The sequence below is a fragment of the Nuphar pumila genome, chromosome 7 (assembly GCF_984573655.1).
Source record: "Nuphar pumila chromosome 7, dmNupPumi1.hap1.1, whole genome shotgun sequence".
NCBI lineage: Eukaryota > Viridiplantae > Streptophyta > Magnoliopsida > Nymphaeales > Nymphaeaceae > Nuphar > Nuphar pumila.
In genome coordinates this window covers 112,284,228-112,299,661 of record NC_143255.1, presented here as the reverse complement: position 1 = coordinate 112,299,661, position 15,434 = coordinate 112,284,228, and the positions used below count along the sequence as shown (strand labels likewise).

Sequence of the window (15,434 nt, the reverse complement as noted above, 5' to 3'; positions counted from 1 at the left end):
TTTTGCCTACACCTAATATTCCTTGTGTTTTTAATACAAGGAATCAGAGGAGAGTGCCCACTTGTTTCTTATGTAACAAAAGGACATGTGAAAGCTGATTGTTGGTTTAATCTACAAAATAGAGGAAAAATAAACAAAATTGAAAATAAGTCAGCTACTACTGTGGACACGAAAACGCCACCTACAGATATGTAACAACTTTTGTTATCAGTATTGTCACAGATGACGATCAAGCAAAATGAACAAGGCGAATGGTATGTTGATTCCGGCGCTGCCACTCATGTTACGGGTAATGTCGGTAAGTTATCTCACTTATTGCCTTATTCTGAAAAAGGTAGTATAGTTACGGGAGATGAAACTTATCACTCCATTAGTCATATTGGCAGTGCACATATCCCTATGTCAGAGTCCTCACTTCACTTGTCCAATGTTCTCCTTGCGCCTAATATTAAAAAGAACATTGTTTCTGTAGCTAAACTTGTTGACGATATGAATTCTTCCGTCGAATTTACTCCCTCTTCTGTTTATGATAAGGATCTACGAACGAAGGAGACGTTCGCTAAGGGGGAGCGACAAGGAAACATGTACGTCTTCAAGGAGATTCCCTCAATGAAGTCGTTCAAGCATTCTTCAGTGTCTTCACCTTCAGCCCCAGTCCTTCAGTTGAAGTCGTCCAAGCATTCTTTAGTGTCTTCACCTTCAGAGTCTTTGTTTTTCCCTTCGTTGGAAGTTTTTAATTCATCTCATTGTAATAAGCCAGATATTTGGCACAGTCGGTTGGGCCATTGCAGTCGGGGCTTCGTTGAAAGTCTTGTTTCTGATGGTTTTCTTCCAGAGTCTAGTTTATGTTCATTTTTAGATAATAATAAATGTTCCTCATGCGAACTCTGCAAAAGCCATGTTCTTCCATTTCATATTATTAATAAAAGGGCTTCAAAGCCATTTAAGATTATTTATTCCGATGTTTGGGGACCCGCACCTATTCCTTCTCTTTCCGATAGTCGTTACTATGTTATCTTTATTGATTCTTATTCCCATTATACTTGGATATATTTCTTGAAACATAAGCATGAAATTTTTCAACTATTTTGGGAATTCCATTCGATGGTCAAAACAAAGTTTTCCTGTGATATTGTGCATTTACAATGTGATGGTGGTGGCGAGTATTCATCAAACGAATTTATTGTCTTTCTTCGGGATAAAGGAATAAGTCGACAGGTTTCTTGCCCTCATACCCCTCAACAAAATGGGGTTACGGAAAGGAAACACAGGCATATTGTCGAGAGTGCGATGAGCATGTTACACGATAGCAATGTGCTCGTTAGTCTCTGGACATAAGTTTTTCATACATTTGTTCACGTCATAAATCGTCTTCCTATGGCACTTCTGGATCAGCACTCTCCATATTATACTTTATTTGGGCAACATCCCTCTTATGATGAGTTGCGTGTTTTTGGTTGTGTATGCTATGTACATATTGATTCATCTCTGCGAAATAAGTTTCAGGACAAGGCCGTTAAGTACAGATTTGTTGGGTATGCGGATGAATACAAAGGCTATCGATGCTATGATCCTACTACAAAACGTATTAGGACCTCTAGGAATGTTGTTTTTGATGAACAAAATTTTCAGGTAAATGACTCTGAAGCGTTGTCATCTCGAGAAGTAGAGGTATATGATCCATGGATGAGCGCAGATCTTTTTGCTAATACAGGAGAAACATGTCAGGTGAATTGTCCTTCCTTTGGCTTGAGCAGGGGGTTGGATGACTCACAGATGCGTGTTGAACCATCTCCAGTAAAACCAACCCCAGTAGAACGCTTCTCTGGACAGATATACACTAGACGGGACAAAATATAAAGCAGAGGAATGTGGAAAGCATCGCTAATGATCCGGCTCAAAGGCTGTCACGCATTAGGCATCCTATTCAATGATGGGTGAGTTATGAGACATTTTCTCTTGATTTCCAGTTGTTTATGTCTCAGCTCACAAAACAGGATGAACCCACTTGTTTTAATCAAGCTCTTTAATCTCGTCATTGGACTGAAGCTATGAATGAAGAAATGGAAGCACTTCATGAGTGCCAGACTTGGGAAATAGTACCTCGGCTAGAAGGAAAGAATGTAGTTGGCTCAAAATGGGTTTATAAAACAAAGTACAAGCCTGACGGAAGTATTGACAGATATAAAGCGCGACTTGTTGCTCGGGGATTCACACAACAATATGGTGAAGATTACGATGAAACTTTTAGTCCAGTAGTCAAAATGGGTACAATTTGTGTCATCATATCCCTAGCAGTCGACCGAGGATGGAGGCTTAGCCAGATGGATGTTAAAAATGCATTCTTGCATGAAACTTTAAAGGAAGAAGTGTATATGGAGCAACCTTCTGGTTATGCTGAAAAGGATCCTACTGCCTGGGTGTGCAAACTAAGGAAATCTCTGTATGGGTTGAAACAGACGTCCTGTACTTGGTTTGAAAGTTTCTCTATGCAAATTCAAAGCTATGGTTTTAGAAGATGCTTTCTGGACCACTCACTCTTCATTTACTAAAAGACAGGCATCGTTATACTTCTTATATATGTTGATGACATTGTGATCACTGGGAGCTCAGATAATCATGTGCAAGACGTGAAGCAGTTTTTAATGAAAACTTTCAAGATGAAAGATTTAGGGGAGTTGAGGTACTTCCTTGGTGTGGAAGTTGACAGGCAACAAGACACATTGACACTCATGCAACAAAAATACACCTTTGATCTTCTAGAAAGAGCCGGGATGACGAATTGCAAACCAGTCAGCACTCCGAGTGTATTACATCAAAGGTTGAGCTCTGAAGATGGCCATCTTTGTGTCAACCCAACAACGTATAGAAGTCTTATGGGGATGCTGCAGTACTTGACCTTTACCAGACCTGATATAGTTTATGTTGTCAATCAGGTATCCCAGTTTATGCATGCTCCAACGGAAGGTCATATGGAAGTTGTGAAGTGCATTCTACGATATTTAAAAGGAACTATAGGAGATGGTCTTGTTTATCGCAAGAACGATAACCTGCATAGAGGGCATGAACTCATCACTTATACAGACGCAGATTGGGCAGGGGATCCAGATGAGAGATGATCTGTCTTTGGATATTGTGTATATATTGGACACAATTTAGTGTCCTGGAGCAGCAGAAAACAAAAGGCAATGGCACGGTCGAGTACAGAGGCTGAATACAGGTCGATGGCTGCAGGCACGGCAGACGCTACATGGATTAGACACTTATTGAGTGATCTTGGAGAGACAATTATTCGATCATTTCTTCTATGTGACAATCAAAGCGCAATAAACATTGCATGTAATCCTATTCAGCATAGCAGAACGAAGCACATTGAGATTGATCAACATTTTATACGGCAGAAAGTCGAGATGAAGGAGATAAAACTACGTCATGTTCGAATAGAAGATCAAGTGGCAGACTTGTTTACCAAGGGGTTAACAGGACATCAATTTTGGCTATTGAAGAGCAAGTTGTACATGCTCCAAGACCACGTACAACTTGAGGGAGGGTGTTAAAATATGGTATGCGTATGGATCTGGATCCAGATCCATACGCACGTTATGTTTTAACACATGCACAATGCCATTTCATTAATGGCATTCCTGTAAATTTTATGTTATCTCAGCTATTGTATTTTTTCCCTATTTATAAAGTTTAGGGCTGGGAGGTTGGGTTAACGTGCGCCGCCCCCAACCATTGTGAATCTCCCTCCCCTCTCTCTCTCTCTCTTTTCTTATTTTCTGCAGAGAAGGCTGAACCCCACACAGAATCTTATAAAACCTACCCAGCCCACATGTATCCTTTGCCACATGATGGAAAATAAGTATATATAATATATATATGGAAAAATGTTTCGTACACTTGAGTGTACCATGATAGTCATACACTCTAGAATTTTCTGGCCACATTCCACCATCAGATTGGCCGCAACTGTCAGGGTCACACCAGCTAGCATGGACAGTGCCACCCTGATGGTTTCCACCCAATCTGATGCCGGAATAGTGCAAATCAACGAGTGGCTTGTTCCAGATCAAACTGGGTCCAAAGTTGTCTCAACTATTAGTGATGGGCATTCATGAGACTAAACATTTTATGGCCAGTTATGGGCTGCGATAAGACTGAATATGGGCATAGGGTGGACTTCACCAGTTTCCAGTATCACAATGGCCAGAAAAGGGTTAAGTAAATAGGGCTGCCTATACACACGAGTGCATATATGTGTGTGTGTGTGTGTGTGTGTGTGTGTGTGTGTGCATCCTTTGCCAAATTGTGGAAACACAGTTCCTTAAGTTGCTTTGTATAAGACAAGTGTAAAAGAATATATATAGGGTGACCACCATCTCCATAAAGTAGTCAAACTTCCCTTTCATTATCATCAATGAGCAAGAAGCAATAATTCGCAGTCAGTCTAGCAATTTGTAGCAAAGTTCACATCAATCCTGTCCTCCATACATAGACAGACATAATGAGAAGAGATGTAGACAATCATGTCACCAGCAGCTTCACATGACAGATCCAGTATCTATGCTATGGTACACAAATTATCAAGCGTGCATTGCCCAAGTGGTTGACAACAAGAATGGAGCAAGGAGACCTATGTCACATTGACAATTCACTTAGTACGTGTATCCTATGTCAACACAACATGACACTCGGACACTTCATGGACACAGTCATACCAGTTTCACAGTCAACATTGTGTCACTAATTTTATCGATTTTCTTTTATGATCTTATTTACTAATTTCATATTCACTTTTCTGTTTCTTTTAAGACTTATCATGAATTACATTACATTTCTCATTATTTGATGTTCCTAATTATAGTAATTTAGGATTGCTGTTTTATACATACAACTATATGTGTGTGTACAAACCATGTTCATGTGTCCTAATTTTTGAAAAGTATCATATTGTACCAAGCTATGTCACAGGGATTCGGCTAGCAGGGTGCCGCACCTGCGTCGACGCGACTGGACGCGGGTGCGGGTGCGGTCAACCTGATCCTGGGTGCGTTGACCGCACCCAGGGTCATTTCGGTTCATTTTTTTTGGATTTTTTTTTTAAATTTGCCCTACGAAATGGGCTGCGGAATTTTAAAAAAAAATCTGCTGACAGCTGCTTGCTTCTGCTGCTCTTGTTTTATAAAGGGGCACTTGTGTCCACAACATCTGACGAGCTTTGTTGGCATCTCATGCTATTCCTGCCTCCAAACAATTAATTCGCAGCGTTGGAAAACACACTGTTAACTTGGAAATGATGATCCATCTTCCTCAAAAATTAAAACCAAAATTCAAGAGCCTTTTGAAGTCTTTATCCTTCAAGGCTTCAACGATCCAGATCCTTCTTCGTCAAGGATTTTCTCTCTCCATAATAAATGATAATGGTGGTGGTAGCCTTGGTGGCTATTAGTATTCACTTTTCTCCTGACGAGATGGGTGCTCTAGCCGTAGCCTTGTGTAGACCTCTCTTTTCCACATGTCAAATCCAATAAATTTCTTTTAGCTGTCATCTGTGTGCAACTGTATATAAAATGAAATTTGAAGAACCCTAGGCAGTGGCGTGGCAGTGGCGGTGGAGCCGTAGGCCTCGTGAAGACTCTCTCCAACAAACCACATCAAACCTTTGCTAATATTTTTTTTCGTGAAGACCGGGGAGTTTCAGACATGATTGAATCATGACTGTCAGCAGAACGCAGCAGGTTGGGTTGATCAGATTGCCAATCCTTTCGGTTCATCAATTTTGTCTCGTTGCCCCAAAGTACACAACAAGCAGAACGTGGGTAACAAGTCTTCAAACAAACACCAGCAAAAAAAAATTGGACCCCCGACCCGCGCCGGGGGAACCTACAGTATATATATATATATATATATATATATATATATATATATATATATATATATATATATATATATATATATATATATATATATATATTTGCCCCTGCCGCACCCCCGCACCCGGGTTTTTTGGAAGTGTCGAATCCCCGCACTCGCACCTGCACCCGCACCCATGTGACATAGGTACCAAGTGTATCCGCATTGCTCTCGCATCCATTTCCATGTGACACAACTGGAGAAAAAAACACAACCAAAATAAATGTTTAAACATTTGGTCTAAAAGAGGATTCCTAGTAAGGTTTTACTTCCTATGTCGGTTAAACGTATCCACAAGAAGAGAGAGAGAGAGAGAGAGAGATGTTCCTCCAGTTCGAAAAAGTGATTTACAAGGAATACTCTCAAGAGTCTCAATACCTCTTGGTTTACTGGACGATACCTCTGTCCTAGAAACTGAAAATGAAAGGGGCCATCATGACATCAGAACATAACATTCTGCTGAAAAAATAGATCTCACAGAAGGCCTCTCCATGAAAGAAAGAAAGAAACATAACAAGGAGAACAATAGTTGGATGAGAGCTGAATATATTCAAAGATAATTTAAAAACGCCACTCATGTTCTTCGACAGTGCATTCCTTCCAAAAGAGAAAAACGAGATCACTTTGTTCCTTTCGCAAAAATGCAACAAACAGTTGAATACCACCAAGTAATTGTTAGAATATATCTCCAAAACCAATGTTGTAAGTATATATATATATATACATATACATATATTTAAATATATGTATATGTATCTCTCTCTCTCTCTCTCTCTATATATATATATATATATATATATCTTTTTATTATTTTACCCAAAAAGGGTATTATTGTAATTTCACATCTTGCGCATATTCCACTTGGAATATGTTGTAATCTTTTTTTTCTTTTCTTTCTTTTTCCTTTATTTTTATTTTTATTATTTTTTTATTTAATGTGTCACATTGGGGGTTCCCCCCAATAGAGTCGTTGAGGACCCCCAACGGTCACAAATTGGGAGCCTCCCCATGTGGCCTTTTGCATTTGTATAAATAGGGGTGTTCCCCCTTTTATTTTGTAAGCTTGAGAGCCTCAAGCATTTTCTCTTTTATTGAAGATTAAGTGCATGCTTGCTCTCTTTTGTGTATTTTACGTATTTGTGCAAGTGTGGTGTAAGTGCATTTGTGCACTTTTGTTTGTCAAGTATTTGTGCTTGTATTCTTGTAGCCTCTTAGTAGGCAATTTTACAGTAATGAGTATCAAGTCGGGCTGAACCTATTTGTCACAAAGACAGAAGGAAAGCAAATCTAAGCCTAGCATTGATTGAAGTGGTGGCTTTAGTAAGATATAAAGGCGAAAGGTCATGCCAACTGTGTCATGTTCAATGATAAACTTAGCCTTTGTAGCTTAAACAATTGAAGACCATTAAAAAGGAATAATGTCATAAACAGATGGTTCAAATTCAAAAAGTAGAAATATAGGAAGCTATACATCTGACTAAATAGCACAAACATAAAATTTGAAATTAAATGACTCAATATAGAGAAATAGACCATCAAAAGAAAACAATGTTTCAAGAAAATGTGGCCTTCAAAAAAAGGATCCAAACTAAAAAACAGATGGTGGATTGATGACATACCATCAGCAACAATGAAGTTAATATGAAAACCCAATGCTACAAAGATGAACAAACTACATGAAATAACGAAATAACAAACTAAGATGATAAAGGAATGCTTTCTCAAGAATGATAGAGATTCCATCGATCTCATTTAGATATCATAATCAAGATTTTTAATTTAACTTGAAGAAATTGCTGCAAAACTGATATGTGCTATTGCATTTACACCAAGATGGTCGGTTAAGTACCTCGATCCTCATGATTATCCACATCTTGCTTACTCTCCGTCAATGAAGAATCCACTATTGATGCATTTTCTCTTAGGTTATCTGGTGATCCTTTTTTGTCTCCCTGAAATACAGATGAGATAACCAAACTATCAAATCAAAGTAAATGCACAAATATAAAACTACGCAAAGTACCTTTTAAGAGTAATGATTGAAGGGTTTTTTTCCTTTGTAATATATGTGAGGTGCTAATTTTTTTCTATGGTTATTTCTATATTGGTTCCTATCTTACCAGCAAGAGACAATTCCATCTCTGCTGTATGGCTTTTTGTCAAAAATGTCCACATCTTTCAAAACTCAGAGACATTCATCCTTCCATCAACTGTCATCAATTAACGGAGGTAAAAGGTCAACCATGAAGGTGCAGAAATTACCAAAACACCCTTCACCATTCTTGCCCTGCCCAATCCTTTCCTGAACCGCCTATATGCAATCTTATTGCCACTTTCTCCCACTGCAAGTTCGCTTAAGAGGAACTTGACAATGTGAGAAGATGATAACTGGGCTTGTGCAAGATGGATTGGAAGAAGATAATATTGTTGTGTTTAATCAGTTTAACATGACTGTCATGAACCCTGATGGATTGATATTCACTGGGGTCTTTACTACTTATGGTGCCTTTGTGAAAGGCACAAGAACACTTAGAACAAAATGTACACAAGGTACAAATAGAGAGCACAAATGCTAAAATATAAAGAATTTTATTGAACAATGCTCCAAGCATTGAATTACATTTAAGAGGGGGGGTCACCCTTATTTATAAGAAAGAGGGGACCTTGGAGGGGCTCCCACTAGACGTTGGAGCCCCTCCAACGGTTAGAAATCTAACTGTTGGAGGGGTCCAACGTCTAATGTTGGACCCCCTCCAAGATGTTGACTAAGTCAGCAAAAGGAAAAAAGGAAAAAGAAAAAAGGAAAAGGAAAAACAAAAACAAAAACAAAAACAAAAAAAGAAAAGAAGGAAAAAGATTTACAAACATATTCACTAATGTGAATATGCGTAAAAAGTAGAAAAAGACAGAAATACCACTGGGGGTTACATAACGAGAAAATAATATATATATATATATATACAAAAGAGATACAATTTAACTCCATCCCTAAAACTTAAGCCGCAATGACCGAGAGTTTACCAAGAAGAAAGTTGAATCTAGGAGAGCAGAGCGCTTTGGTGAAGAAATCTGCCAACTGATATTCTGAGGTCACGTAAGGAAGATCTATAACTTTTTGCAAATATGCTTCTCTAACATAGAGTCAGCCCATCTCAATATGCTTTGTGCGTTCATGAAACGTGTGATTCTTAGCAATGTAGATTGCAATCTTATTATCACAACATAACTTTGTGGGTCTATGAACCTGAATCCTCATGTCTTGCAGCAGTTGATGAATCCACACAATTTTCATAGTTGTGAAAGTCATGACTCGATATTATGCTTTTGTGGATGATAGAGACACCTTCTGTTGTTTCTTGCATCTCCATGAGATCAGGGATTCACCTAAAAAAAATACAAAAGCCTATAGTGGAGTGATGATTATTTAGGTCACCTCCCCAATCAGAGTCAGTATATGCAATTAAATTTAACTCAGAAGATGAGAAAAAAAAAACTCCCTTGTTTAAAGTTCTCCTTATGTATCTGACAACTTGGAGAACGGCGCTCATATGGACGGATGTAGGAGCATGCTAAAATTGGCTTGGAATATGCACGGCATGTGAGATGTCTGGCCTTGTGATGCTAAGATACATTAGAGACCCCATAAGTTGTCGGTAGGGGGTGGGATCCTCCAAAGGTATCCCATCATCGATCTTCATTTTTTATCCCACAATTTCAGGGGTCTCACAGATTTTAGCGTCAGTAATACCTGATCTGTCAAGAATTTCACATGCAAGTTTAGTTTGAGACAAAACATAGCCTCTATGAAAGTAGGCTATCTCGATACCAAGAAAGTAAGTCAAATACCCCAAGTCTGACATTTCAAATCTTTCTTTTAAAGTGGTTTTAATGTTTTTTATGCCCTTTATGTCACTACCTGTTATCAACATATCATCAACATACAACAGTAAAATCACAATTCCTGCATCAGACTTTTTGACAAACAAAGCAGTGTCGGTGTAGCATGAAGTAAAACCATCTTGAACCATAACTTCATTAAATTAATCATACCAAGCCTTAGGGGCTTGTTTTAAACCATAAAGCGCTTTTTACAAACGAAGGACTTTTCCCTTTGGTACGTCCATACCAGGAAGAGCATCCATGTACATTTCATCATTAAGGTCCCCATTTTAAAAAAAAATATTTTTAACATCCATTTGGTAAATGTTCCATTTTTTAATAGATGCAATGGTGATCAAACATCTTACGGTGACCATTCGTGCAATAGGGGCAAAGGTTTCTTCGTAATCAATGTCGTATTCTTGATTATATCTTTTTGCAACAAGGCGGACTTTATATCTTTCAAGAGTGTCAAGACTCTTGGTTTTGACTTTAAAAACCCATCTGCATCCTATTGATTTTTTTTCTTTTGGAAGATATTGAAAGGCCCAAGTTTTGACTTTGTTGAAGGCTCTAAGTTCGTTATCCATGGCGTCCCTCCACTTTATCCTTTTCTTAGCTTCTTCAAAATTCCTAGGTTCTTGATATGAGTGAATGGCACTAATACATGCCCTATGTTTTGGAGAAAAGGATTTATAGGATATAAATTTAGAATGATTTTTCCTAGATCTTTCGGTTCTTCGAGAATGGTTGGAAGGTTCACTAGGGTCACTATACTTTTCTATTGCACTTCTAAAGGTACTTTTATCTCTATGTGTATAAGTAATTGGTTCAACTATCATTTCTTCTTCAAGTTGGATGGGTGGTGGAATATTTTCACTTATATCACCATCCTCTTTCAATTCATCATCGCTAAAAAATCCTCATTTCTAGATAATAATTCAAACAAAAAAGAGTAATCGGCATTATCTTCATAAGTTTTGTGCTCTTCAAAACCACTCATATTTTCTAAAAAGGTTGTGTTTCTTGAAACATATAGTTTGTCATTTTTAATATCATAATACCTAAACCTTTTTGTGTTTCCGAATATCCCAAAAACGCACAAGGAATAGCTTTGAGAGATAGTTTATCGTTCTTGCCGGTGACGACAAAGCATTTACAACAAAAAATTCTTAGTCTATTATAATCGGGTTCCTTTTTATACAAGGTTTCAAAGGGGGATATTTGATTCAAATTTTTGGATGGAAGTCGATTTATGAGGTAAACCGATGCAAGAGCCGCTTCGGCCAAAAATCTTTTTGAAATTTTTTGAGAAATGAGTAGGGTCCTTATAGTTTCTATTATATGTCTATGTTTTCGTTCGGCTAATCCATTTTGTTGATGTGTTTTGAGACAAGACCTTTGATGAATAATCTCATTATTTTCAATATAACTTTTGAAATCATTTGAAAGATATTCTCCCGCGGAATCGGTTCTAAGAATTTGTAATTTACTATTGAATTGATTTTGTATCACCATATAAAAAACTTTAAAGGTAGAGAAAACCTCATGTTTATGTTTGAGGAAGTATATCCAACTATATCTTGAGAAATCATCAACATAAATAACATAATACGAAAACCCTCCCTTAGACACTATGGGTGCCGGTCCCCATACATCTGAATGCACAATTTTAAAAGGCTTAGTTGAAAACATAGTTTTTTGTCTAAAAGGTAAGCTTCTCATTTTACCAAGAATACAATCATTACAATTGAAGTTGTTTTTACATAAAGTTTTAGCAAAATGTAAATAAGAAAGCTTGACAATATTTGGATGCCCAAGGCGTTTATGCCAAACATTTATATCTTTTGTTGGGCAACATTACAAAAAGAGTGTTTTGGAATTTAAAGAAATTTCATAAAGTATACATCTCCCTTTCTAGAGCCCTCCCCAATCAACTTCCCGGACCGGCGATCCTATATCCGACATTTATTTGATGAGAATTTGATATCACACCTATGATCCGATAGTTGCGAGACGGAAAGCAAATTTAAATTTAGTTTTGGGATAAATCTAACTTTACAAATAAAAAAACCTTGTCTTTCAAAATCTCTAATTCCTTTTATTTCAAGAGAAGCCCCATCAGCGGTAGAGACAAAAGAGGGTGACAAATTTTTTCATTATTTAGAAAGTACAAAAACATTTTGAGTCATATGAAAGGATGCACCCGAGTCTAAGAGCCAAAGAGTCTTACCGGGAGGAGAGAAGGTGGTCATGGTGACTCCAGAAACGGATCCCTTGAGGAGAGGTTGAAGAGCTTCCATGATTTGATTTAGAGACAAAGTATCATTGTTGAAAGTTGAAGGTCCTTCCTCCTTGTTTGGTTGGAAAGTTGTAGACATAACCACCATCTTTTTCCATTTAGGACAAACCGGTTTAATGTGTCCTGGCTCTTTACAAAAGTGGCATATGATTTTACTATAATCTCTTCTTTCATATTGCCCACCATTTTCTCTTTTTCCTTGATTTTTGTTGAAGTGAGGGAATTTATATGTTTTGACATTATTCCCCGGTCTTGACGGCATAAGCACCCTCGTCCTCATCCTTAGAGGCAATGGTCAACACACTTAGATTGGTTTTATTCATCCCCAATCTAGTTTCTTCTCCACTTAGTTTGGTAAGCACATCTTCCAACGAAGGAGAAGATAAAGAAGACAAAAAAGAGGACCTAGTTTGTTCGAACTTGGGTCTAAGCCCATTTAAAAAGTTGAAGAAACGATCTTCTTCTAATTGTTTGGCCCTCAATTCAATTGACTCTCCACTCCATTTAGGTTCTTGGAAAGCAAGTTCAGGCCAAATAGTGGATAGCTCGGCAAAATATTCTCTAACGGACATTTCCCCTTGTTGAAGAGTTAATGCGTTTTCTTGAACTTTGCATTTATTTTTGTTTCAACAAAAGAGAAAAACCATGAAAGAATTTTGTAGTTTTTCATATCCCATTCTTCATGTCTTTTGTTGTATTCTTCAAAAGCTTATTCTCTTTTCTTCACCGTCAAGAACTTTTATTTCACACTTCTCAATAATGGTAATCTTGGGTTCGGGTTCGGGTTCGGGTTCGGGTTCGGGTTCGGGTTCGGGAATGATTCCTTTGACATATCCCCAAAGATCTTTCCCATTAATGTGAGCCTCCATATTTTCAGCTCAAACATGGTAGTTAGAGCCATTTAATTTAAAACCGAGTGGGAAATGGGACTCTTTTTCACCCATTAGAGAGGGAAGAATGAAAAATTTATACGTACCACAAAAAGACTTTTAAGTCTTGTTATGAAAACCTTCCAAAATATTGAGGAAAGAGAAGTCCCCACTTCAATCACAAAGAAGTCAAAGGCACGCTTTTCAAGGCACTTGCAAATATGAAGAAAAATACAATCTTCAAAATTCAACCTTGCTCTGATACCATGTGAAAATATCTCAAAAGAGATAATATGCAAAATAAACACCACCTCCACAAAGGGATATGTGTACAAAGGCACAAGAACACTTAGAACAAAATGTACACAAGGTACAAATAGAGAGCACAAATGCTAAAATATAAAGAATTTTATTGAACAATGCTCCAAGCATTGAATTACATTTAAGAGGGGGGGTCACCCTTATTTATAAGAAAGAGGAGACCTTGGAGGGGCTCCCACTAGACGTTGGATCCCCTCCAACGGTTAGAAATCTAACCGTTGGAGCGGTCCAACGTCTAGTGTTGGACCCCCTCCAAGATGTTGACTAAGTCAACAAAAGGAAAAAAGAAAAGAAAAAAGGAAAAAGGAAAAGGAAAAAAGAAAAAGAAAAGAAGGAAAAGGATTTACAAACATATTCACTAATGTGAATATATGTAAAAAGTAGAAAAACACAGAAATACCCCTGGGGGTTACATGACAAGAAAATAATATATATATATATATATATATATATAAAACGATCGATATATATGTATCGATACATATATGTATATGTATCTCTCTTTATATATGTAAATATATGTATACAAAAGAGAGATACAATTTAACAGCCTTGTCAGTAATGTCGCATAGGTACGGGTAAGAGCATAGGTGTATTAAACACGATAAAACCTCCTATCGTAGTATTGCCATAACATAAAATATCACGATATTTTCCTGAGATATTCACAAAAATTTCAAAAAATGTCTTTTCTATATATTTTAATCTTTTTCTTTCATATTTAATTTTTTTTCTAACAGTTTCTTTATATTTTTGCAAGAGAAGTACTACAAAACCTATTATTTCTTATACTTTTTATTTCTTCATATTTTTCAAATTTTAAAACTTCCAATATTTTTCAAGACAAACCTTTTTGAAAAAAAAAACTACTCCGGAGAAAAACCTTGTTGAAAAAACGATATCGGTGAATACCTACACAAAATCCATGTTTGCTATAGTGGCTATTAGTATTTCCCTGGTTAAGGTAGCAGGTTTAATTTCCATTCTCTTCCCTGCTTTCCAAACTTAGAAAAAATTCAAAAAGAAAATGTTAGATAGGCCTTTCCCCAAGCTTAGCAGAGCCAATCTGGTTTGAGATCAAAATTAGTTTAATTTGGCTGTCTGCGGCCTTAGATGTCATCCCGAACTTAGCATCAAGAAGGGACCTTGCTACGCTGCAAAAAATGTGGAGCATAATATTTGAAAACCCCAGTCAAACATGTTGTGAAGCACACATTAAGATCTATCAAAATTGTCACGCAGGTTTATCATACTGTATCATAAGACCGGCAAAAAATGTTCTTAAAATTAGATAATAATTTGAAATTTTGGTTAATTTAGGCTGTGTTTGGGAGCCTGTCGGAGGAGGAGATGGGATGGCATCGGAGGTAGTTAGTTGAGCTGGACTACCCTAAATGCAATTGGACTGTTTGAGAGAAGGATTTGGGGGAAGCATCAATTATGGCTGGTAATCCGCCAACCCCATATCCCCAATAATTCAAATTTCAAGCCCCCTTGTAAAGAGGAGGTATTTACAACTCCTTGAATCACAGGGAATCTGGTGGGTCCCTGAATTTTCAATAGTTCAAATTTTTTTACTGCATTTACCTCAATAAATCCCCTCTTCAACACATCTTTCTTTTTTATATCTATATATGTTGACTTTCCTCCATTCTGCTCACTGAAATTTTCTTCAACGTTGTTTCTTCTCTCGTTCTCAATCTCAGAAAGGAAAGAGAAAGAGGTAACACAATAGGTTATGCTTGTTTTTTTCTCCTTGGACTTTTCATTGTTTTTTGAGTGTTCATTTGTTAGTTTATGGTTAGAACCTGCTTGTTACATAGTTTTGTCTTCTTGATGTTGAATTTTTTGGGTGATATTTGGGACCATGTAATCACCAACATGGCAGTAGGGATATCAGATTTCATCTTTGTGTTCATGAGAATACATGTCATCCATCCGATGAGTCATCTATGATACTTGATGGGGCAGGTGCAATACATCCATTTTATGCAGATCAGGGTGAATTTGTTGGATTGATATAATAAATATATATATATATAGCCCTGCAAAGATAATATGTAGTAACAATGGAAGACGTTGTCAGTTTTAAGTGAAGAAAATGCTTGTTATATCTGTCAAAGTGCCACTCAAAATTTTACTTTAGA

At 37.2% G+C, this 15,434-nt stretch overlaps 1 protein-coding gene across 3 annotated transcripts in view; it reads right to left on the bottom strand.

The window, feature by feature from the left end:
* The window catches only part of LOC149832961 (uncharacterized), a 74,516-nt gene that overhangs the window by 31,225 nt on the left and 27,857 nt on the right, over window positions 1–15,434 (bottom strand). For all 3 annotated transcript variants that reach the window (XM_090014804.1, XM_090014806.1, XM_090014805.1), the window contains exon 4: window positions 7,766–7,868. In XM_090014804.1, the coding sequence (XP_089870930.1) occupies window positions 7,766–7,868 (103 nt within the window). The remainder of the gene's footprint in view (window positions 1–7,765; window positions 7,869–15,434) is intronic.